At 34.3% G+C, this 24,081-nt stretch overlaps 1 protein-coding gene across 4 annotated transcripts in view; it reads right to left on the bottom strand.

Moving 5' to 3' along the window:
- LOC143255708 (carotenoid-cleaving dioxygenase, mitochondrial-like) overlaps window positions 1-24,081 on the bottom strand; it is a 69,006-nt gene that overhangs the window by 27,716 nt on the left and 17,209 nt on the right. For 3 of the 4 annotated variants that reach the window (XR_013030800.1, XM_076511783.1, XM_076511782.1), the window contains exons 3-6: window positions 23,699-23,840; window positions 15,322-15,463; window positions 5,727-5,941; window positions 5,305-5,571 (exon numbers count right to left, since the gene is read on the bottom strand). Coding sequence is in view for 3 of the 4 variants with exons in the window: in XM_076511783.1 (XP_076367898.1) it covers window positions 5,305-5,571; window positions 5,727-5,941; window positions 15,322-15,463; window positions 23,699-23,840 (766 nt within the window). In the remaining variant the exon portion in view is untranslated. The remainder of the gene's footprint in view (window positions 1-5,304; window positions 5,572-5,726; window positions 5,942-15,321; window positions 15,464-23,698; window positions 23,841-24,081) is intronic. The other variant, XM_076511784.1, reaches the window with a different exon arrangement.

Genomic DNA, 24,081 nt, shown 5'->3' with positions numbered 1-24,081 from the left:
AGTTTGTAGAGAATCTTACTGAACCATCAAATTTAGGAAACAGTACACAAGGAGAAGACCAATCACTTTTACTGGGTTTCATAATATTGTTTTCCAGCATATAAAATGTTCCTTTATGAATTTTATTGGCATTGACTGGATTCACATGTTAAGGATATTTTTTCACGGAACAAGCATCACCTACATCTACATTATGACCAGCAATGTTGGTCTTATTAGGAACATCCAGAAATATACATTCATATTCAATCAATAAACTGGCATGATGATTTTTCTCTTTAAGAGGCAAGTGTTAGAGTTTTGTACTAAGATTTATCAGAATGTCAGAATTACTCAGTTTGATGTTGCATTCATGTCCAATACTTTCACATTTACAAATGTCTGAGTCAAAGAGACTTATAGGGACTATGGTAGCTATTTTTGAGTGGATGTCCAGTAGTGGGTAACAATATATAAGACCATGTCACCAGGATGGAGCTTATGCTCTTCAACCTTGCAGTCATAAACGTTTTTCATTCCAGCTTGGAATGAATTTAAAATTTCTCAAGCCAATTCACAAGCATCTAAACCAAAACTCAGGAAACATAAACCACTAAGTGCATTTCTTTTAGGTCATTTTCTGACCATTGTTCCTTCAGCAGCTTCAAAGAACCATGCACTGAATGGCCAAACACCAATTTCAATGGGCTAAACACCAACAACTACTAAATTGACCCACAAGCAACAAATAATAATAAATTAATTTCTTCTCATTACTGAGACAGTTAGACCACATAATATTTTTTAAGGTACAATGGAATCTATAAAAGGCACCTTGTGATTCAGGATGGTATGCACTAGATGTATTCTTTTTAGCACTAAGTTGGTAAACAACCCATTGAAACTCAGACATGACATTTGATAGCTGATCAAACTGAATTCCTTTGCTCAAACCAATAAAAGTAAAGTAATTAATCAAAGCCTTAGAAATTTGTTTGGCTGAAATGTTTCTTAAGGGGGTAACTTCAAGGAATTGAGTGCATGCACAAATGATAGTTAATGAATACTGGTTCCCTCATCACATTTTTGGTAAATGCCCAACACAATCAATAATCACATGAATGAAGGGTTCTTTAAAAGCTGGAATACGTTTCAAAAGAGCAACAAAACTTTTCTAGTTAGGTTTTTCTGACTAATTGACATGTAAGACATGTTTCACAAAACATCATGACAAATTTTGCCAAAAGAAATGTCTTATAATTTTGTCACACATCTTGTTAACACCTAAATGACTTTCTATGGGGAGTTCATAGGCAACTTTCAATATTTCAAAATAATATGATTTTGGAACAATGATTTGATAAGCTACATCCTAGTCCTTAGAAGCTGGCATATTTGTTTTTTTCCATTTTCTCGTTACTTTTTTGAAAATTAACTATTTGAAACTTTCTCCAGTTTATCCTTTGGAAGTATATATTTAGATAATGAGTAAATCTGTAGATCCTTTCCTTGCTCAGCAATCAGGTTACTTCTCACACATGGAACTTCAACAGTTAAATCAGACTCTTCATGTCTTTTATTGTTACTAACCAAGGGATTGTCAGAAGAACAGTTATTCACAAGATACCCATTGGATCCATAAAATGTCTGAGCCAAATATACAATTTCATTTTCTGAAAGTGTTTTTTTTTTTTTGGCTTCATTTCTTAACCTGAGCTCGAACCACAGCACATGAAGAACATCTGGATTCTCCTCAACAACAACAACATTCTTAGATGAAAAAGTGAGTGGCTTCCTAACAATTTTGGGTTAAGCAACAACTTTACTCCAGCCAAAACATTTCCCAACAATAACGATACACCCTTAAATGGAAGTGTCGGTCTTACTCCAACCACAACTGATGTTGTAATTAGGTCTGAAGCTAAATAATGTTATGAAGATGAACATTAACAAAGCTATCCTCAATATCCTGAGCAATTATAGACTTGCAAGTGGCAGAACTCAAATCTAAAGGCAATATACCTTCTAACAATAATGATTAAGTCAACTCAAAATCACGTAGAATACACATGGGTTCACACAAAGCCAACAGATACAAAAGGTTGAAATTCCTCCCTAACTGTATCAGTTTATTTATCAATGGCCAAATCAATGATCTGGTGAAACTACATCCATACATGGACATAAACACACTAGGTATTGCCTCCTTTTTTTTTTTTTTTCAAACATCAACAATTGGACATAAGATGACCAGGTTTTTTGCAAAAATGGTAGACAGGCCTCAATAATTTTTGTGAAGTTTTATCCCATTTGTAATAATATTTCAATCTAGGGAAGCAGGATTTTTAGAAGAATTCACAACTTCACTGGAATGAACAGATACGGGTTTTTAGTCAAAATGGCTGGAATTTTTTGTATAAAAAGTGGTTTTGTGTGTTAAAGTATAATCATCAGAAAGTGCAATTGCTTCCTGAAGTGTTTCAACTTTCTTGTCCTACAAGTAAGTTTAGAGATCGTGACTTGTACAGAGTTTAAATTCCTAAATTAGACATAATTTTATTAGTTTGTCAAAACTTTTGCCAATATGCATAGAATTACACCATTAATCTATCACTTTTTCACAGACAAATTCCATATAAATTTGATTATTTTGTTTGCAATAACCTCAAAACTTCTGGTGATATGCCTGTGGTACTAACTCGTTTGCTTTGAGAGTAGCTCCTTTAACTTTATCATAATATGAACAATCTTCTAGAGAGAAAGAGCAGCATACACTTCTTGTGCTTTACCAATTAAAACACTCTGTAATAATAATAACTATTTATTATTCCATGGTTTGGGCAACTTTCTCAAAATTTTGAAAATATTTGTCAACTTCATTTTCATTAAATGGTGGTACTTTAATATATTAATTGTATTCAAAGCTGTCATTTTTGTCTAACTTCCAATTATTTTAGGCTAATTTATTTTTCTGCATCTTTTACAAGTTTGTTAGGCCACTAGACATTTACTTTCTCTTTCAGCTTCAATATGGGCTTGCTCCTTTTTGGGTTTGATACAGGCTTGTACAAGCTCAATTTGTTCAAGTTTTAATTGGATTTCTAACCTGTCTCTATCACTCAACTCTAATTGGCTAATGGAAACACTAGAGTACTCTCCTAATGCTTCCTAACACAAAAAATCATCATGAACTAGTATTTGAATAATACACTTATTTAGTTCATTCCTTTCACTGATTTCTTAACTTCTAATTCTAAAATTTTGGCAATTTTCAAGCAATTTGCTTTTGTCATATCTTTCTAGTTGTTCAGGAAGGGTGATTCCAAAAACCTCGATAATAGACATGATCAAATCTTATTTATATTGTTAAATATAAATTTAATCAAGACTTGAATTTTAATTTAAGAATGAAATTTTGTCTCTGATTCAGATCTCGGACATGATAATGCCAAATTATTATTGTTACATATTATAACTTATCCCAGACAAGTGTCCAATTTATAACTTAAATTATAAATTATCTAAGATGTGTCTCCAATTTATTATGTTAACATTATATGATCTTAAAGAACCATAAATTTTAATTTTAATTTAGAAGTTAAAGGAATTGCCAACTAAGACTAATACACACAATTGTCTTTCTTATCACAAATATATTTTGGTATACAAAGAAGAATACAATTTATAGTAATGGTTTTTACAAATAATTATTTATACACAAAAGTTTTACAAAACTTACAAACAATACTGAGTCTCCTATCTGGTCTGAAACTGAGTATTTTATCTATGGTTCATGACAAACAATTTAATTATATGTTGATATCAGTACAGTTCACAGATGAAGATGTGTAATGTCCTTGTCAAAATATTAATGTCCAAAGTTAAGAGACTTGAAATGTTTGAAATCTATCAATAATCCTGGTAAAGTATCTGTACATTCCCAATTAATAAGTGTTAATCATAATTATAGCTTCCAAGAGTTATACCAACTTAAGCCATCCAACAATGTTAAACTATCTCTTGGCATTTTGCTGGCTACTTGTTATAAGCTTTAAGGTGAGGTTTTCAAAATTTCATTTGGCAGTAATACTGGTAATCACTGGTATTTTACATACACACATCATATATTGTTGATTTTTACACTCAAGAATACTCTACAGATTTAAAGAACAGGTGGGACTTTAGTAATACACATTTAATAATGTACATTACATGTATTTCCTAATACATGTTAAACTGAAATAACCATAGATATTAAAATAAATATATGATATTAAATATGTTACATAATTAATTGTTAATTGTAGTGTATAGAAGGAACAGAGGCTTTGATATATCTTATATAAAGTTCATCACTGAAGTATTCATAACCTAATGTCCATAATAATTAAAACTTCAGAGTAGCATAAATTGTAATTTAATCAACAATAACAATTCTGAGATGTCTTCCTTAAATATACTGAGTTATTTTACCCATAGTTTGCAATTTACAAGTGATGTTTTACTTCTGGGCAGACCACTTATAAACCCTACTCCAAACTGAGTCCTTCACAAATTGTTATTAAAGTAGAAAAATATGGTGCATTTAAGTAATTTCCATGTTGTACTTATGGTTTTATTCACAAGTTGAATTAATATGTACCTTCAAACATGAATGTAAATTACAAATCTTTTTATCACATTTAGAGACTGAACATCTATATACAAGACTTCAAATGTGTCAAATGAGAATAAAATAAATAATTCCACTATCAAGTGGCTCCAAACATGTGTGCAAAAACATACAAATGTGAATTCACCCTCACTTTCCAGCATTAAAAAACATGCACTCAATGAATAAATTAAACCTATAAGTAAAAGAGAACTTTAAATTTCTTTTGAAAGCAAATAATGTAATGGAATTATGAATGAAATAAAGTATGTTAATCAATATGTTTGGCATGAAACTAAATTGAAGTATAGTTTGGTTTTTTATTAAGTAGCACTACTTAAACTAATATATAACTACTCTTTAGGTGTCACTAAAAGATAATTTGTACCTTACAAAGATCAGTTAATGTACGATTTTCCTTTTTAATTTTTGCTTATGCAACACTGATTAATTTTATTTGTAGCTGTCTTTAGATGATGTTAGTAACTGCCCCTTTGCATTACTAGAATAATTATAGAATAATTACATTTTTTCAAACCTGATTAATATAAAATTGACAAAGTCAACTTTTTGTATTACTTAATATTTTCTGTCAGAAAATCATTGGATTGATTTAAATTAATTTTCTAATAACTATATCCTAAGTTTATGGGGGTCAGCTTATTTCTACCTACATCATTAGATATCTTTAGAGGAATGACATATCTTCGTGCTTGACTGGTAATCTGTTCACCATATGACTTCCTATTTTTGTACCCATTTTCTATTTCCAACACAAGCAGGGCCTTAATGATACCAGCATCTTGATAACAGCAAGCATCCATTATTATATGTTCATTTTCTTCATAAGCATTGATGTGATGAAACATAAAAAAGGGTTCTGCAACATATACAGTTGAAAAAACTTCTCCTGTAGCTCGTTTAATCACATGAAATCTGGACTATAAAAAAAAGTTTATAAATCATTTTTTCTATCATTATTGTAATTATTAGTTATTTTCAGATTAATTTAATAAAACACAACGAAAAAGTTTAATAATAAAAGTTTTCTCAAATGTTCATATTTTTATATAGAGAGCTAAAAAATATTTTCTACCTGGCAATTAGAATTCCAATTCATGCAGTCCATAAAACTACTCCCAGTAAATGAAGAAATTCCAAGTTTCATTACACTTACAGTCAAGGGTTGCTCAACAAACACAAAGTAGTTTTCTGTCATTGCAAAACTATGAAAATAACTAGGATTTCTTTTTGACAGAGCTGGGATGGAACAGATGACAGTACCCTCATCAAATTTTGACTTTCCTGATTCTGTAATAAATTATAAGATGCAGATTATAAAAAACTTTGAAATATTTGTTTCAAATGATGAAGTGTCTTTACTGAAAAGAAAAAACACTATTTAAAATGCACATACATTATACGAACTGGAAAAAGTGTCTAGGCACAACTGTATAAATAATTTACTAACGCAGTAACAACAATCTTTGAATAAAAAAAAACAAGAAATTATCATAAAAACAGGTCTTAGAACTTGTATATATATTGTCTCTTTTACCCTTTCAGCTGACGTAATATGAAGTTATTTTTAATAATTGACATTCAAGTTTACACATTTTAGAACAAACAAACTTCCAATCTTAAGAAATGAATACAAAAGTAGTTATAAGGATAGGCTTAATTGTTACTATTTTAATGCAATTTTGATGACAGAAGTTTATTTGAAATACAGAATTACAGGTTATTTAATAGGAAGATAGTATTAAATAAAGGTATAAAAATGGTCTTATATGTAAAATGTGAGTTAAATTCTGTTGAAATTGAGGATATCAAAGATAAAGATAACAGCAATGAGATTTAATTTACTTAACATAATGTTTTCAGACAACATGGGACCTCTTGGGTCATCTCGGCTGTTTCCCACACTCTAAACTAAATTAACCTTTCAAAAAATTAAAGCTAGCACCTATCATTCATATTCTTATTAAGCTTTTTCTTAAACTCATTTAAATTTACTGCCTTTACAACATCTGCAGGTAACACATTCCAAAAGCCAACTATTCTATTAAAAAAATAAAACTGACTCCACTGAAAATGACTCCTACCCTACTAAAATTTATTGTGTTTTTATTCCTTAGCCCTACTATACTCAGTTAAATATTAAAAAAAACAAAAAACAATGGTGCATCAACACTATCAATTCCCTTTATAATCTTAACCACCACAATCAGATCCTAACTATTATTTTTCAAGGGAAAACAATTTGAGAGGTTTCAGCCTCTCATCATATAACAACACCTCCATCCCAAGCACCATTATAGCATCTTTCCTCTGAACTCTTTCCATCAATTTGATATATTTCCTAAGGTAAGGAACTCAAGACTGAACACCATATTCCAGGAATGGCTTAACCAGTAACTGGTACAAAGAAATTATACACTCTTTAGATTTGAAATCAATATTTCTGTAGATACAACCTAAAATTCTATTTGCACTATCACCAACAACAGCACACTACTTGGATGGCTATAGAGACTGATCAATTATTACACCAAGATCCCTTTCTTTCACTTCATGGCACTGTTACATTTATTCCCATTGAAATTATGATAATTAACATGCATTACCTTGCATTTATTATACTTAAAACTCATCTGTCATTTATTTGCCCAACTCACAAAATTATCTAAATCCTTTTGTAAATCAGCAACATCCTCTTCACAGCCGGCAACACCCAAGACCTCAATATCATCTGCAGATGTAAGTTATTCATTGACCATTCCTTCATCCATGTCATAAATCAAAAAAGAGCAAAGGTTCTAAGACTGAACCCTGAGATACTCCATTTGTAACATTAATCTGGTTTGACTGAACTTCTTTTATAACAACCCTATGCTTTCTTCCATCCAGCCACTATTCTATCCAATTAGTTAATTTATCACTCCCATACCAGAAGATTTTTTTTTTTTACAAGTCCTTTGTGTGGTATCTTGTCAGATGCTTTATGATAATCCAAATACACCAAATCTGCACCCTTACCCTCATCTACGTAAGTAGTAACCTTTTTAAAGAATGTCAAAAGATTTGTAAAACCATGTTGACTATTAGATAAAATGCTAAACTTTGTTAAACTAATTTGAAAGTACTTTTAACAGACTGTCCAAAACTCTTCCAACAACTTATGTAAAACTAATGGGTCTATAACTACTGGGACAAATTTTATCATCTTCCTTGAAAAAGAGGAGTTATATTAGCTAGCTTCAAATCCTCTGGTATCTGCCCACTATTCAAGAACTAGGTTTCTATTACTGGATATAAGGGGAAGAGACTTTTAGTGGAAATTTGTTATAGACTGACAAACGATATTGACAAAATTAGTAAGAAACTTTACAGTTTCATTAAGATTTCAGCTCTTAGTGAAGTCATAATTATGTGTAATTTTAATACTGGGTATATAAATTAGGAAATGCAAGAATCAAATCAGGAGGGAAAAAGGTTTATGAAATTGTTCAGGATGGCTTTCATCATCAAATAGTCAAGAAACTTAGTAGAAAGCCACAAAATACCTCGGGGTTTGGCAGAAAATCTATTATGAAACAGAATCTCAGTCCTCTTAACACTGACTAAGTTTCAAGCAAAAAATACGACTCATAACAATGTGTCACAAAGCAGTCTTTATTTCCCATAAACAAACAGAATTACTGCTTAAAAGCAAGTGTATTTAGGTACCTGTACTAGAGTGTGTTTTCCTTCAAATAAATATCTGCCACAACCATATCAATGTTTTTTCTATATCCTCATTTTGTAGCTTATTGAGTTACATATTTTATACAAAAAACAATAATGCCAATCTTTTCACAGTACAAGTACCACCCACACAACTGATGGTTATTCTAACATGAAGATACCATGAGGCACAACCTGACTTACAAGTAGAACAAAAGTATTATCACTTCTATATAGTATATTCTATGTGACAGCCATCTTTCCTAGATAAGAACAAGGGTGAGAGAAATGCAGTAACTCCTATGAACAGCTTTCTGTATTAAAAACATATGCTCATTGTGCATAGAAATTTGAAATATATATATATATATTAACCAAGGGGTAGAAAAATATAATATGCTTACATACTACAATTTGAAAACTAGTTGCAAAATATTTTTTCCTTCTCCAGGATCTAATCCCAAAAAGTCTCCTATCACTACAAACTGTTATGAAATATAAACCTTCTTGGTTTATATAATCATAAGCTGAAGTACTCATTCTTTCTCTAGGTTATGAACTTTAAAAGAAAAAGTGTGTGGGTGGATGCTATGATAAATAACTTTAAAAATCTTAACTTTGACAATTCATTTATAATAGAACATATTATTACAGTATTCATCATGTTACCAAAAATTTTATATAAGCTTTAAGAAATCAATATGTACATACTTTTGTAGAAAAGTAGTGGAAGAAAGAGTATTTTCTGTTACCTGCTTTCAACACCAAGCTCTTAAGGTCCTTCCCCATTGTTTCATGTTATTAATTAATAAACAATCATTGGTCATAAAAATGTCTTACAGGCTGAAATTGAAAAGTCGCAAATTAAAGTAAGAAGTAGTTATAACTTAAAAAATGGCTCTTCATATCAATCTTATGGTAGCTGTCGATGTAGAAACTGCAGCATAACTACTGTTTCTGGGTTCCAACCAGTTATTTCTCATGTACCAATGAGGCATTGCATTAGCACTGGAGCATATTGTCAACCCATATATTTTCTTTCTCACTTTCTTAGAATTTGGCACATCCTTATCTATATCTTTAACCTGCCTCAAATCCATGCCACTCAACCTCCACTCTGTATGTGCTTCCTTCCTTAATGCCCACTTTGTAGGGCCCAAATTTAGTGGGTTTTTTTTCATTATCACCTTAACTCTGAACTCCTCCCTGAATGTGGCATGAAGTATTCATCAATGTATTTATAGTCAACCCTAGAATACATAAATTTCTCACCAATCTTTCATAACTCACCCTCTGTAGGGTTCAAATTTAGTGTTTTTATTTCATTAACACCTCAACTCTAAATTCCTTCTTAAATATGATGTGTGATATTCATTGATGCCTTGATAGTACGGCTTAAAATTCATAAATTTCTTGTCAATCTGTCAGTTTAATTAGCTTCTGCTTCCTGCTGTTAAAAAGAATATCTGTTTTTTTCTTATCTAACAATACAAGCTTAGAATGTATTTTACAATTAAGTATGCATGCTATTGCTGAGTTACTTCATGGCCTTATTGAGTGACCCACTTCACTGACTTATATCAGCATACAAACACATTTTCATTACTGTATTTGGTTAACTAATATATACTTTACCTTTTCATGGCATTTCTTTCTCCATAATTGTTACCAACCAAATTATTAACAAAGCACTTGGGTCTGAAAGGGAAGGAAAAAGAAAAAAAAGGGAAGATAAAGAGAGCAAGAGATAAACACACACTTTGGTAGTATCCTGATAACAATTTGTACCTTTCATCAAGTGAGAGAATAACTGAAGTAAATGTTGCATTATACACACCAAAGATCTCAAAAACTGAACAACCTAAATTCTTTATCCTTGGAATGTATTACAAACTAATACAAATCTTATAAAAATTGTTTTCATAGCTTTTGTATTGTGCCAACTTTAAATGCTAATGCATAACAAAAAAAGTAGAATTACATTTAAAAAAGTAGTCTTACAGACAGAGAAATTGTGCAAACAATTTGGTCAATAGGAGGCATATGGATGGGGTGGTCTTAATGGCCTAAAATTTATGTGGTTGACCCTGGTCTGATGTGCAGGGATGTTGCAAAAGCATTGCTTCATTTGAACTGTCATTACTACTCGTATATTCAATAAGGTCCAGTATCTAACTATCTTTAGTGTGAAACCACTGAACTTCTATATGAAGTGAATCTTCAGTCCCTGTAGGTTAGAAATAAATCCAATGCATTCACAAAATTGTATGAATCTAATGTTTTATTCTGTGAAGAACAGGGCCTTAGTGATGTTCAATTTTCTGAAGTTCAACTTTGCATGATGAAATGGCTCACAATGAAGTTATCACCAATGTAAAAGAGAGATTTAGAGGAAACACCTTCTTGCTTAGCTTTAATACCCCTGCAAACTACATGAATAAGAATATTCCATCTCAAAGGCTAATGTATTCTGAATTTACTTTGCTAAGTTCAATACATTTCTCTAAACAGGAAGGATTTCTTCCTGAGGATACTTTTCATTTGTGTATTGACATATAATTGCAGTAAAGAAATTCTCCACAAAGTGTATGTGAGATCTGTCAAGGATTATTCAAGTTAAACAAAGAGTGTAGCTGGAAGAACACATAATGTCCATTACCTTTCAGTGTTATTTCACCCCCTCCAACCAGTCAGTCCTCCACAAAAATCTTTACAAAATGTATAAAATTCTTGTGGCACTACCAGTAGACTAAAAGAAATATGAACACTATTTCTGTAAATTGAAAATGAACATGACATATGTGCATTCCAATATGCCATCCAAGTGGCTATTATCCTTGATAACAACTGTTGTTCAAAGAATAATAATTCGACTCAAAAACACTGACCCCAATTCTATGTGCCTTTACTTTCAAGTAGTATTCCAAGGGTTTATTTTGCAATTTTGATAATCATTTCATCATATCATTTTTCAACTATATTACAGTGTAACAATAAGCTTATTTGATTTTGAGTACTATTAGAATATCTTTGACTAGCCTCTGATATGTTTGCTTTGTGGGAATCCAATGCTATATAAAATGAGTGGTTTAATAAAATGCTGCATGTAGCCTCTGCTCTCTTCTCCTTTCACATAAGATAGCATTTTAAAAAAGTAATTTAATAATTATAAAATTAATATCATAGTTAGAAGTTACATTAAATCAATGTACAGTTTATAAAGTTTACAACTATAATGTATCTTTTCAGTCTTACTAGCATGTTCAACTTTACCAAATAATCATAATAAATGTAACAAAAACATATCTGTAATGAATTTGTTACTGATTGAGTAGTGAACAATACAAATAATCCAATTAGGTATTAATTCAATTTCAAGCTTTCATATATCCTTTAATCCTGTGTACACTTGACCTGGCTCATAATGAAGTATTACTTATAACTATATTCTTGATATTTCCTTTTCATAACATCTGGGACTTCCTAAATTAATAAGATCTTTCTTGATAAAACTGTATAATTTATCTATAGATTTTTCCTATATAAACAGGATACTTGTTGATTCCAGAGTCTTTAAGGTCATCATCTAAGTATAATAAAAAGAATGGTTGAAAAACATGAAATAAATTGAGTAACAGTTTTCTTCCTTTCTAGTGTTAACCAATTACTTACATTTACAGTTTAAATCTATTATCTTACTGAGCTTGTTTTCTGTTTTGTTTTTATTTTGCTGTATGGAGTAGTTATACCCCAAACAATAAACAACAAATTGCAGCATAAGCCCTTAAACTGTTTCCATCAAACTATGATACCTTATCTGAGAAACATGCAAACACCGAAAACTCTTAGTTATGTCTCATTAAAGCAATAAAATTGGACAGAAATTTACATTATGGCTTAGTAATATTTTTCAAATACAATTACCTTTTTATTACTATATTCTACATATATACATATAGCTATTACTATTTATTCATAACACCTTAGATTTTGGTTTTGTTGATACACATAACACCAATATGACCCTTGTTATTCCTAAATATTACATTATAACAATAAATATAAAATATAAATAAAAACAATGATTTCTAGTACTTACAATGTTATGAAATCCACTTGTACTTTGCAAACAGGACATGTGATTGTTAATCCTTGTGCTAAACCTCATTAATTCTCTTAAACTAGGACAAACTTTTTTTATTTAATTTTAACGTGCACATCATAAGCTAGGGAATGTGTTTTCATGATGAAAAAAAACATTTATTTTGCTGTTATGAAAATTTGTCAGCACTTAGTGCTGATTTTTGATTAGTCAAAAAGGATGTATTTGGCACACTACTTACTAAATACTGGTGACAAACTCCTTCCTCCAAGAAAAAGGCGCTAAAGTGTTACTTACGTGGGAGTTAACTTTTAAGTGCAAGCATTCTAAAATCAGCTTTCTGCAATAACATACAGCTGTTATGTTTGGTAATTTATATGTTGACACTTCACAAGCCATCCCCATCTGGTACTAAAGAATATTACCCTGACTCAAGAGAAATGTGTTAAATATGCACAAAAATTGACAAACATTAGAGTGCTATGATTAAGAACCTTCTCTTTCTCTTGGTTATAATCATGTATTCAAGACAGGTAGACATGAGCAAGAAAGTAGCTTCGAAACAATGAGAGAATGGAAGGAGATTTTCTGTAGATTTGCTAAAAATATCAATATCTCAGCAAATCAAGAAAGTGGGAGGTTTTTATATTATAATATAACTTTTGAACATGTAAAGTTTGAGTTTTTAATTAATTAAGTACTATTGACATTTTGTGGTGGAAGTAATATAAAATAAACAACATGTAGTGTGACATATAAGAGTGAGTTAACTAGTATACTCTTTGAATGATTAAAACATTCACCAAACTGATATCTAATATTATGCAGATACATTTAAATGTGTGATTTTCTCAAACATCAGTTATTACTCCTAGAGAAAGTGTGTATATTTTTCACTATGGTTTAGTGTACAGTAAACTATGCTTAATTTACATGAAATGCACAAAAATAGGGGAAGTAAACATCAGTAAAAAAAAAAAGATGGCATATCCAAATACTCCTGAAAGTTTCAATTTGATCAAAGATCAAAAACTTTACATCATACCTCTTTATAATACAGATATGCAGTTAACAAACACTCTATTACAACTCTAGAAAATTGTTTTTTTGCAATTAGGATTATTAAATGTTTAGCACAACCTGAATAAGAATGTGTACAAGATATAATCTATTAGAGGCATAAGAGTATCCTTCTGTAATAAAGAACAAAATATTTATATACAGTTACAACAGAAAGTGTTCTTACCCCTATGTCCCAAGTGGTTTTTTTGCTCATAACTTAAAAAGTATCACGATTAGGCTAATAGAAGTATAATATATTATAAACATTATACTAACACACATCTACGTAAATTTTTATGTCAAATAAACGACAAATAAACTGTTTATAAACAAATAACCAAAAATATGAGGAGCAAAAAGTGTTCGTACATTTCAGAACATATGAAAAAACTGATATTCCCGTAAAAATTTTGTTCAGTTTGGCGAATAAACTACATTATACCATTCCAGAACTAGACACTGGGTTCAGAATTATTGGAATTTAGCCAGCAAAAAATGTACTTCTGGCAATTTAGCTCCATCCACATCATTATCTGCTTGATCATCATGGCAAATAGGAAACAACTGTCCAGTGATTTAAAAAACCGAATTATTGTAACATACAAGTCTCGTGCGTCTCTTTCCGGTATTGCTACGCATCTTAATGTACCAAAACCTACTGTTCAAAGCATAACTGCAAAGTTTAAGCTTACAGGATCAACTGCTAACCTCCCTCGTTCTGGACACCTCAGCAAAATTTCAGAGAGAACCAAGAGAAAGGTTCTCAGAGAAGTTGGTAGGAACCCTCGTTTAACACGTATGACATACAGAAACTGGTAAGGGAAACTGGGGTTGAAGTAAGCACCTCTACAGTTATGAACATGTTACACTCTTCTGGGTTCAAAGCATGCCATCCTCGTAGAACTCCATATTTAAAGCCTGTTCATTTAGAAGCATGATTGAGGTATGCAAGAAAGCATGTAGATAAACCCCTTACCTTTTGGAAGAGTATTCTTTGGTCAGATGAGACTAAAATCGAGCTTTTCCGCCACAATGATGTTCACAATATTTTCCATAAGAAGGGAGAATGAAATCTTCCAAAGAACACCATCCCTACAGTTAAACAAGGAGGTGGCTCGATTATACTATGGGATTCCTTCAGCTTTTCTGATGTGGGCAGCCTTCACCGCGTCAACTGAATCATGAAAAAAGAAGAGTACGTTGACATATTAGGTACTTATATCAAGAATGATGCTTGGACCTTGCACCTTGGGCATTGTTGGATCTTCCAGCATGACAATGACCCTAACAGCACATAGAAATATGTGCAATCCTGGTTGCAGAGGAACCATATAAGCATTCTGGAGTGGCCATCGCAGTTACCCAATCTCAACCCAATTGAAAACGTTTGGTATAAGTTGAAGACTAGGGTTCATCAGTGTAATCTGAAAAACTTGCAAGAGTTGGAAGCGTTCTGTAAAGAATGGTAGAAAATACCAGTCGAGTACTGCCAAACAATCATGGAGGGCTATGAGGAGAGATTGCGCCACGTAATTCACCTGAAAGACTACACAACTGATCATTAAAGTAGACGCACGAACACTTTCTGCCCCTCCTATGTTTGGTTACTTGTTTATAAACAGTTTATTTGTCATTCAATTTAGATAAAAATTTATGTAGATGTGTGTTAGTATAATATTTATAATATACAATACTTTCATTACCCTAATCATGAGACTTTTTAAGTTATGAGGAAAAAAACTACTCACAATGCAGGGGTATGAACACTTTCTGTCGTAACTGTATATACATGTGTACTCACTAGTTGTTGAAGGAAACTTGATAATATTGTAAAGTGGTCTTGAAGAAGCCAAGGAGCTTCCCATGTTGTACACTGTTCCATCATGTTCCAAATGAGGGTGGGCAGTGGCAATATTTACAGCAACTTGCTCACAAAAATTTACCTAAAAAAACATATAGAAGAAGATGATGATCAATTTATGTAGTGGTTGCCTCACTCAGGTATATTAATAAAGTTGTTTATAGTATGGAACCTAAGACTAGAATTTGTTTGCTAGGTGCTAAGACATGGGAAATATTACAGTACATGTTGACAGTTTAATTGTTGGCACAGAAGAGCACTCTCTCTTTTTAATACATGTCAAAATAAATGATGATGAAGGTTATAACTCAGAACAGTTGCTTACAAACATGAACTCTTCCAGAAATGCTAACATTTTACTACAACAAAAAGGTATTTCCAATAGATATTTACCCACTACCCTTTATACTAAAAAAATCTTTGCTAACTACTAGCCTTATACTCCAACCTATATTCCTGTGTTTAGACATGTGACAGTACTATTGCAGCATGCAAATGAGCACCACTAGGAGTGCAAAACTCCCTCCCAGCAAAGCTGACTCCCATACTGCAGAACCCAATCTTCACTTTGGGATCAGCTTAAAGTCAAACGCTAGAGGTTGGGACTAGAAAAGAGACAGTTTAGTATTTAGATGAGTGGCAAATGCTTTCAGCATAGGAAGCCCCACACCAAACACAACCACTTGAATAACTGAGGACTGATGGACCACTATGTGGAGAAAATTTGGACAAGATGCAACAAAAGACTTACAACAAGATTGAGAGTATTTTGAACATGACATGCCAAGAAGAAACACACTGAGCTTGGGCTCAGGAAAAAGATCTAATATACGAAAACAAAACAGGAAAGGGTGTTCCTTGCTAACAGATGTGGGTAACAACCATTTAATTATCAGAATGAATTATGACTGTCTTGCCTTGCAAAACCAGAAGGAAATGATTCAAAGCCTATGCACAGCAAGGAGTTCCAAAGGAGTTGATATAGAGCCCAAATCTGACTGAAAACCAATGACTGGAGACCTCTTGAGAGTTAAAATACACTCACAGTCTGTCAGAGAAGCAAAAATGAAAAAAAAACATACAAATTCAGATGGGGAAATGGACAAAGAACTCCAATCAAGGTGTCTTTCCTGTTTATCCAGTATGCAAAACCTAGTTGTAAGGATGGAAGAAGAAGGATAAGGGGATCGAAAGTGCAGAGTTTACTGAAATGTTCTTATGTGAGCAGGACCCAGTGGCATAAGATCTTCCATAAGAGCAAATGTTCCAAAAAAGAAAGAGGACCTCACAATCAGACAGTGAAGAAAATTATTGTGTCTTCAGAACCAACAGCTCCATAGAATGCAGGCAAAGGAGAAAAGGTTAGGCCCTATTGAAAAGATTTATAGTGGTTGGATATCATAGTCATCAAAGTATATTAAACACACAAAGAGTTGAAAAAAATGCCAAGGTGAACTATCAAATCAGGCTAATTTTAATGCTTTCATTATACCAGGAGGAAATACAAATTTCATAGAAATGCTATATGCTAATAGCGTATGGCTTCATACAGAAATAAAACATATAGCAACAACTTTTAGTCAAAATGTCAAGATTTTTACACGATGCAAGTATAAGAACTCGTGTTATCCCATTTGTAGAGACTGGCTTTCATATTTAGGCCCTCAAAAGTCATTATCCATGTATGATTGATGGATTCTGGAAAATACATAAAGAAAATTGGAATAACACTGACATTAAAGTACTGCACAAACTCTAAATTAAAAACTGTGCAAGACACATAGCCAGAGCCATCATAAAGAGCACCATAAGTGGTAAAAAAGACACTAAATTGTCTAAATATTATTTGATAGATTGTTAGGCAAAGTATTCATAATGAAACTTCATAGAATGGATGGCAACTACCTGTTGTGGAGACACAAGTGTAAAGGATGACATTTCAATAGTCTTCTGCCTTTTGTATTCAAGTCAGTGTGTGTGTGTGTGTGTGTGTGTGTGTGTGTGTGTGTGTGTAGGTGCTGATGGTCTTTTATAGTGTCTTGGTGGATTGTGGAAAGCGTGCTGTGATTGGTTGGATTATCACTGTTTCTGATTGAAGGAGAGATTTCCTGTATATTAAACCAATGGCAGCCACAGGTTACTCACCTCTAATCCAGAATCTTTGTTAAGTGAAGGTTTAATAGTATTAATATAAAATGATTCTTTGATTTTTCTTGTCTTCCAAAATTTGTCTGTGTTGATGATTCAAGTTTTCTCCCAGTTTATTCTGTGTCCAGTTGACATGGCATGCTCTTCAATGGCTGAATTTTGTGTTTCATGAGTCTTGTACTATTTCTATGTTCTTTTATTCTCGTCACATATTTTCTTCCCATTTCTCCAATGTTCATCATTGTAGGAACATGGAATTTCATAGATAACGTTTTTGAGATTCTCTTTGGTAGGTCACTGTTTGTTTTTTACCAGAATGGACCTAAAGGTGTTGTAGGATTTCCACTGGACTCCGATGTTGAATTTTTTTGGCTATGCATTTGAGTTTTTCACTGAAATGTTGTAGGTATGTTAGGTAAATGGTGGTAGTGGTGGTAACTTTCTGATCTTTTTTTTCTGTCATGTCTTCTTCAAGGAATTTTTGACAAAGGAGGAGGTGTAACCATTCTGTTTAAAACTCTCTACAATCTTTTGGCATTCTGCTTCAATGGATGCCTTATCGCAAATGTTTTCTGCTCTCTTGTTTAGGCACTGGATAATACCACATTTTATCAAAGTCACATGATAGGACTGGAAGTGTATGTATCTGTCCGTGTTGGTTGGTTTTCTGTATACAGTTGTGGTTATTTGTCTTGCTTGTTCACTGATGAGTACATCAAGAAACGATAGACTGTTTTGTTACTCTGTTTCCATAGTGAAGTGGATTCTTCTGTCTATGGAAATGAGATGTTCTAAGAAGGCTGGTAGGTTTTCATGACCATGGGACCAAATAATGAAGGTGTTCTTGACATAATGTCTGTAGAAACTTGGTTTTATCAGTGTGGATGAAGGGCTCTTTCTTCAAAGTCTTCCATGAAAATGTCTACTAGGATTGGAGAGAGTGGTGATCCCATGGCTAGACCATCTGTTTGTTCATAGAATTCCTCTTTATATTGGAAATAGGTTGATTGTAGACAAATGGTTGTTAGTTCCATTATGGCACCTATTTTCATATCTGTTCTGTGTGGTAGAGAGCTGTCATTCAGCAGTTGTTTCAACCTCAGAAACCCTTCACATCACAAGACAAAGCAAGCTTGTTCCCACGAATACCAACGTGGCCTGATATCCAAACAAACTGGATAAAAGTAGATGTTAAAGAGAAATGGGCCAGTCGGTTTTAAATATCAGCGAGAACAGGGTGTGAACTAATGTGAAGCAATTCCAGGGCCAGTAGAGAACTAAGTGAGTCAGTATAAATAGTGCAGTTTCAGTACTGCTTAGCTTCTATGCAATCCAGGGCAAGAGAAATGGCATACAGTCCAGCAGTGAACACAGAAGCTGTAGAGGGGATTCTGCTTGCAACCACAGAACCACAACAAACCATGGCAGAGCCCACACAGTCATCTGATTTTGAACCATCTGTATAAATAGGAATGGAAGGATGGTTCAAAAGATGTTCAGCAAACAACAGACAGTATTTCCAATTGGAAGTATCTGCTTTTCTCAGATGACATAAAGAGAGGTCACATTTGGGGACTGTAAGAAGCCATGGTGAGATGGGCTGACTAGTGGATACAGCAATTTTATCCAAGGACAGACCCAATTCATCTAACTGCACCTGGATAAGAAGGCCAAAAGCAGCAATAGCAGATCATCTGTTCTGAAAAAGTATGGCCCACCAAAAAAGGAAAAGACAACCCCAGGTGGGATGCTCTGGTAAGGAACAAAGTTTTGAAACATATAGTAAAGACAGTTGCAAATGGCAGAGGTGCAAAGAAGGTTTGTGACACAATATATAAGCTGTGAACTGGATAAGTGCAGAAAACCCCAGTGCAGAGCTGAAGTCCTTGATGATGAATGGGGTCCAGCATCTTTAAGGCCAAGGTCCTGGCAAAGCCATAGACCAGTGACCCATAGTCGAGTTTCGACTGAATAAGAACACGATATATCTTTAGTACCAAACATGAATCTGCTCCCCAAGTGGTGGAAGAGAAGACATAGAGAATGTTCAGTGCTCTTGTACATTTGACCCATACCTGCTTGATGCATGGTATAAAGATCAACTTACAATCAAAGATAATCCCAAAGAACTTTGTTTCAAGGACCACAGGCAGCACAACTTCACCAATACAGAGTTCAGGATCAGGGTGAATACCCTGTTGGCAGCAAAAGTGCATGCAAACGGTTTTAGAGAGAGAGAAGTTAAAGCCTTTTGCTGTGGTCCACTTCAGTAAATGGTTGAGGGAAGTTTGTAGCTGCCACTCAATATACCTCATTTTAGACAGTTGACATAAGTAAGATGTGAAAGTCATTGACATGGAGCCTGTTTTCAACAGTAAGAGGGAGTTGTTCAATGATGGTATTAATCTTTATACTGAAAGTGTGATGCTCAAAACACATTGCCCCGAGGGGCTCCAAGTTCCTGTAGAAAAGAACAGGAAAGTGTTGAACCCACAAGAACATGGAATCTCCTGTCCATTAAAAAAGTTTTAATAAAAATGGGCAAATGGCCATGCAACCCATATATATGGAGGTCTTGCAAAATGCCATAACTCCATGTTGTATCATAAGCCTTCTCAATGTCAAAGAATACTGATATAAGATGTTGTCATTTGAGAAAGGCTTCTCTAATTAACATTTCAAGTCAAATCAGATGGTCCAGGGTGGAGTGCTGTTGTCTGAACCCACACTGGGTGGGTGAGAGGAGGTGGTTTTATTCGAGGAACCAAACAAGACAAGCATTAACCATCTTCTCTAAGGTCCTACAGAGACAGCTTGTCAAAGTATTTGGACAGTATTTTGAAGGAATCTTGGGATCCTTCCCAGGCTTAGACAAAGGTAGGACAATAGCCTGGTACCAGGCATTAGGAAAAACATTATCCTGCCAGATCCAGTTAAAAACAATCAAAAGAATAGCAAGAGAAGCAGGAGATAAATGGTGCAGCATTTCATAGTGTACATCATCAGGTCCAACCAATGTACTGCCAGACTGATGAAGGGCCAGTTTGAGTTCCACCAGTGTAAAGGGACTATTATAATCATAGAGACAGTCAGCTTGAAAGGAGAGGTGATCGCTCTGCCCAAGTCTTGATGGTTAAGAATGTGGAGGAAGAAGCAGAAAAAGCTAGGTACCCAGTAAAAGCTTTTACCTAGAGTGTCGGCGATGCTCCAGGTACCAGCTACTTCCTGGCCATCAGAGAGCAAGACCGAGGGGGGGACAGAATTATATTACCCACTGACATTTCAAATCTTGTCCCATACGACTTTAGAACTGGTGGTAGAAGACAGCTGGTTGTGAACATAATCCAAGATCCCTTCTGGCTTTGATGTCTTACCCACCGAGCATGTGCATGGGCCTGCTGAAAAGTGATGTAGTGCAAGTGTGCAATATCTACAAAAAGTATCCCACGCCCATTTTTGAGCCTTCCGTGCCATGTGGCAGGCAGGATTTCATCATGGACGAGGATATCGTGGAAAATGTGTCAAAGTTTTAGGAATACATTGAGCAGTTGCTTGTATAATACAATCAGTTACTGCTGCCACACAGCCATCTATTGATGGTTAACAGATGATGGAAGGATCAAGTTCTGCAAGAGCAGTGAAAGAGAACCAGTTTGCTTGATCCAGCTTTCACCAGGGCAAGCAGTTGGGTGGCATCGACCACTGCCAGTCTCTCTCAAAATTATAGGAAAATAATCACTGCCTCATGGATTATTGTCAACCCTCCATGAAAAATGGGAGAATAGTGAAGGCAAGCAAATTATCAGATCAACAGCAGTAAAGGACTGACTAGGTCATGAAAATAAGTAAAAGAACCAGTATTAAAAAGGAAAAGATTGCGATCAGAGAGCATACGCTCTATGGAGCAACTCTTCCTATCAATATCAGCACTTCCCCAGAGGGGATGATGTTCATTAAAGTCCCCCAGGATTAAAAAGGAAATGACAACTGCTCAATAAGAGCATCAAGGTCTCATTGATCATATGTCTCTCCAGATGACAGATAGAGAGAACAAACAGTGGTGGTATGACCCAAGGAAACACAGATAACTACGGCCTCCAAGGGTGTGTCAAGTGGCAAAGAAGGGTGGATGCATGCTGATCAACCAACAGTGCCACCCCTCCTTGCACTCATCCATCACACAGCCTGTCACTTCTGTACAAAGAAAACTGCCAAAAGGTGACTGTATTGGCAGGTTTCAGAAATGTTTCCTGTAAGGAAAGACATACAAGATGGTAGGAAACAATCAGTGTTTTGATGTCATCCAGATTAGAACACAAATCTCAACAGTTCCATTGTATCAAGGTGGTCATTTTTATTTATGTGTTGGAGAATTGGGTGGAGAACCCTTCTGTTTACGACCATATCTTTTTTCTGTACTGTCTTTATTCAAGGGAGGTCCATCGACCACCATGGATCATGCCCTGGGTCAATTGGGCAGTTCTTTGCTATTGGAAGAGGATTCCGATGACTGGGGACATCAATGAATAATAGTTTTGCATCTTGGGGTGGGAGAAAAAGATGTATCCAAGGGAATACCTGTACCTAGAACCAAAGGAGGAGAATCTTTGGATTTGCTGGAATATATGTTCGGGACAGAGATGGGTGTTGAAGTTGATTCATCAACTTTTTTAACCATGGAGGTCAAAACACATTTCTTTTGGTTTGAGAATGATTCTTTTGGAGGCACAGAGAAATCTGTCTGCACTCCCACTGTAGTAGTGGAATGCAGTGCAGCAGCATACATCTAAGATGAAGTGATGGACAGCAACTTTCGAGCCTCAGGGTAAGTAATGTTATAAATCAATTTCAAAATCTGCATCTCTTTTTCTTCCAACCATATAGGGCAAGAACAAAAGTAGGACAGGTGAGAGCTATTGCAATTGACACAAAAAAGGTCTATTTCACACTCACAGACATCGTGGTCCTTGCCACTGCAATGAGCACATGTCAAGAAACCATGACATGACATCTTTGAGTGACCAAACTGCTGACACTGGAAACATCTGAGATGGTTTGGAATATATGGCTGTACCCTGCAATTAAAATAACCTGCCTTGGTGGTGGAAGATGGACATGATGATGTAAATGTCAGAATGAGGACATTGGTTGGTATTGAAATTCCATCTTTGCGAGTGGAGATATGCCTTGCTGCAGAAACTTCTTGGGTGGAGAAACCAGCGAGAATCTCTGACTCAGGGATGTTCTTCAAATCCCTCTCAACAATAATTGCTCATGATGAATTCAAAGTAGCATGAGGTGTAACCTCAGTAGGTATATCCCCAATCACCTTTGAATGCAAGAGGAGTTCACTGTGTTCAGATGTGGATGTTTCCACCAATATGTCACCAGATCGAAGCTTTTTTACTGACTTTGGAAAACCCCTCTAGTCCCTTCTGAAGGAAAAAGGGAGACATTTGCCCTAAAGGTTTGTCTGAAAGAGAATGTAGCATAAGAAAATGAGGTATAACAGGTGTTACAGATGTCGAAGATTGCTGTTCAGAATCTTCAAGATGTGATCATTTACCCAATGACCATTTTTTTTCACTATTTTATTTAAGTTTTTATTTGAAGCATCCATAATAAAAAAGGAATATGTCTGTGCCCACTAATCCCATCCACCATGAATCCCTATGAGGGGATGCACTACAATGCCAAACAAGGACACTACAGGAATGCCAAAGTTTCATGAGCACTATACCCAAACACCAGCATCAGATACCATGTCCACAACACCTGTTGAGAACATCCAACACTGGTACTTGGTTGACCCTAGCCCACATGTACCAGCTGATTGACCCAAGGGGAAGCCACCCCAAGGCTGCTCATCTACAGGAATTCAAGGCCAAAGTGATGTGTAGGATTGGACCCCTCAACCACCAGGATCCTCTCCTCCCCTTCACAGGTCACCACGAATGCCAAACACAATGGTGGATGTTTAGATCCCAGAGGAGGTAAACTGAAAGAACAGAACCTTCTCTGGGAGGTTCCCTCACCACATACAGGAATCCACACCAAGGGAAGTTAATCTACTAAGTTTCTACTTTACTTGCACCATTACATAAACATGTATCTATAACATGACACATGACACATCTTTAATTTTTTTAATCATTGCTCATTTACATACCCGATCCAAAATTTTTAAGGTATTAGGATCAATCCGATGAATAAATGGAGTTTCAGTATGGACATAGATCTCATCTCCATATGGCACAATGTTTACTAAATCATTGTCGGTGTGATCATTCAAAACAAACATCGACATCAACCTGTCAAAAATTAACAGACATTTACAATACATAATAAAAAATTGTGTATGTTGGATTCTTTTCACAAGTAATATTTCTATGAATGAACTGTTTTTGTGTGATTTTCATCAATATATATTTCCTATAAAAGTATTTCTATAATTCTCAATTCCTCAAGAATAAACTTGAAGCATCTTTACATTTTGTATATTTTAATTCTGATACACAAATAAATATGTCATAAGATAATATTCTTTCTAAT

Source organism: Tachypleus tridentatus, chromosome 7, assembly GCF_004210375.1.
Source record: "Tachypleus tridentatus isolate NWPU-2018 chromosome 7, ASM421037v1, whole genome shotgun sequence".
NCBI lineage: Eukaryota > Metazoa > Arthropoda > Merostomata > Xiphosura > Limulidae > Tachypleus > Tachypleus tridentatus.
The sequence above is the reverse complement of the archived record's forward strand: the minus strand, read 5'-3'. Positions and strand labels throughout refer to the sequence as shown.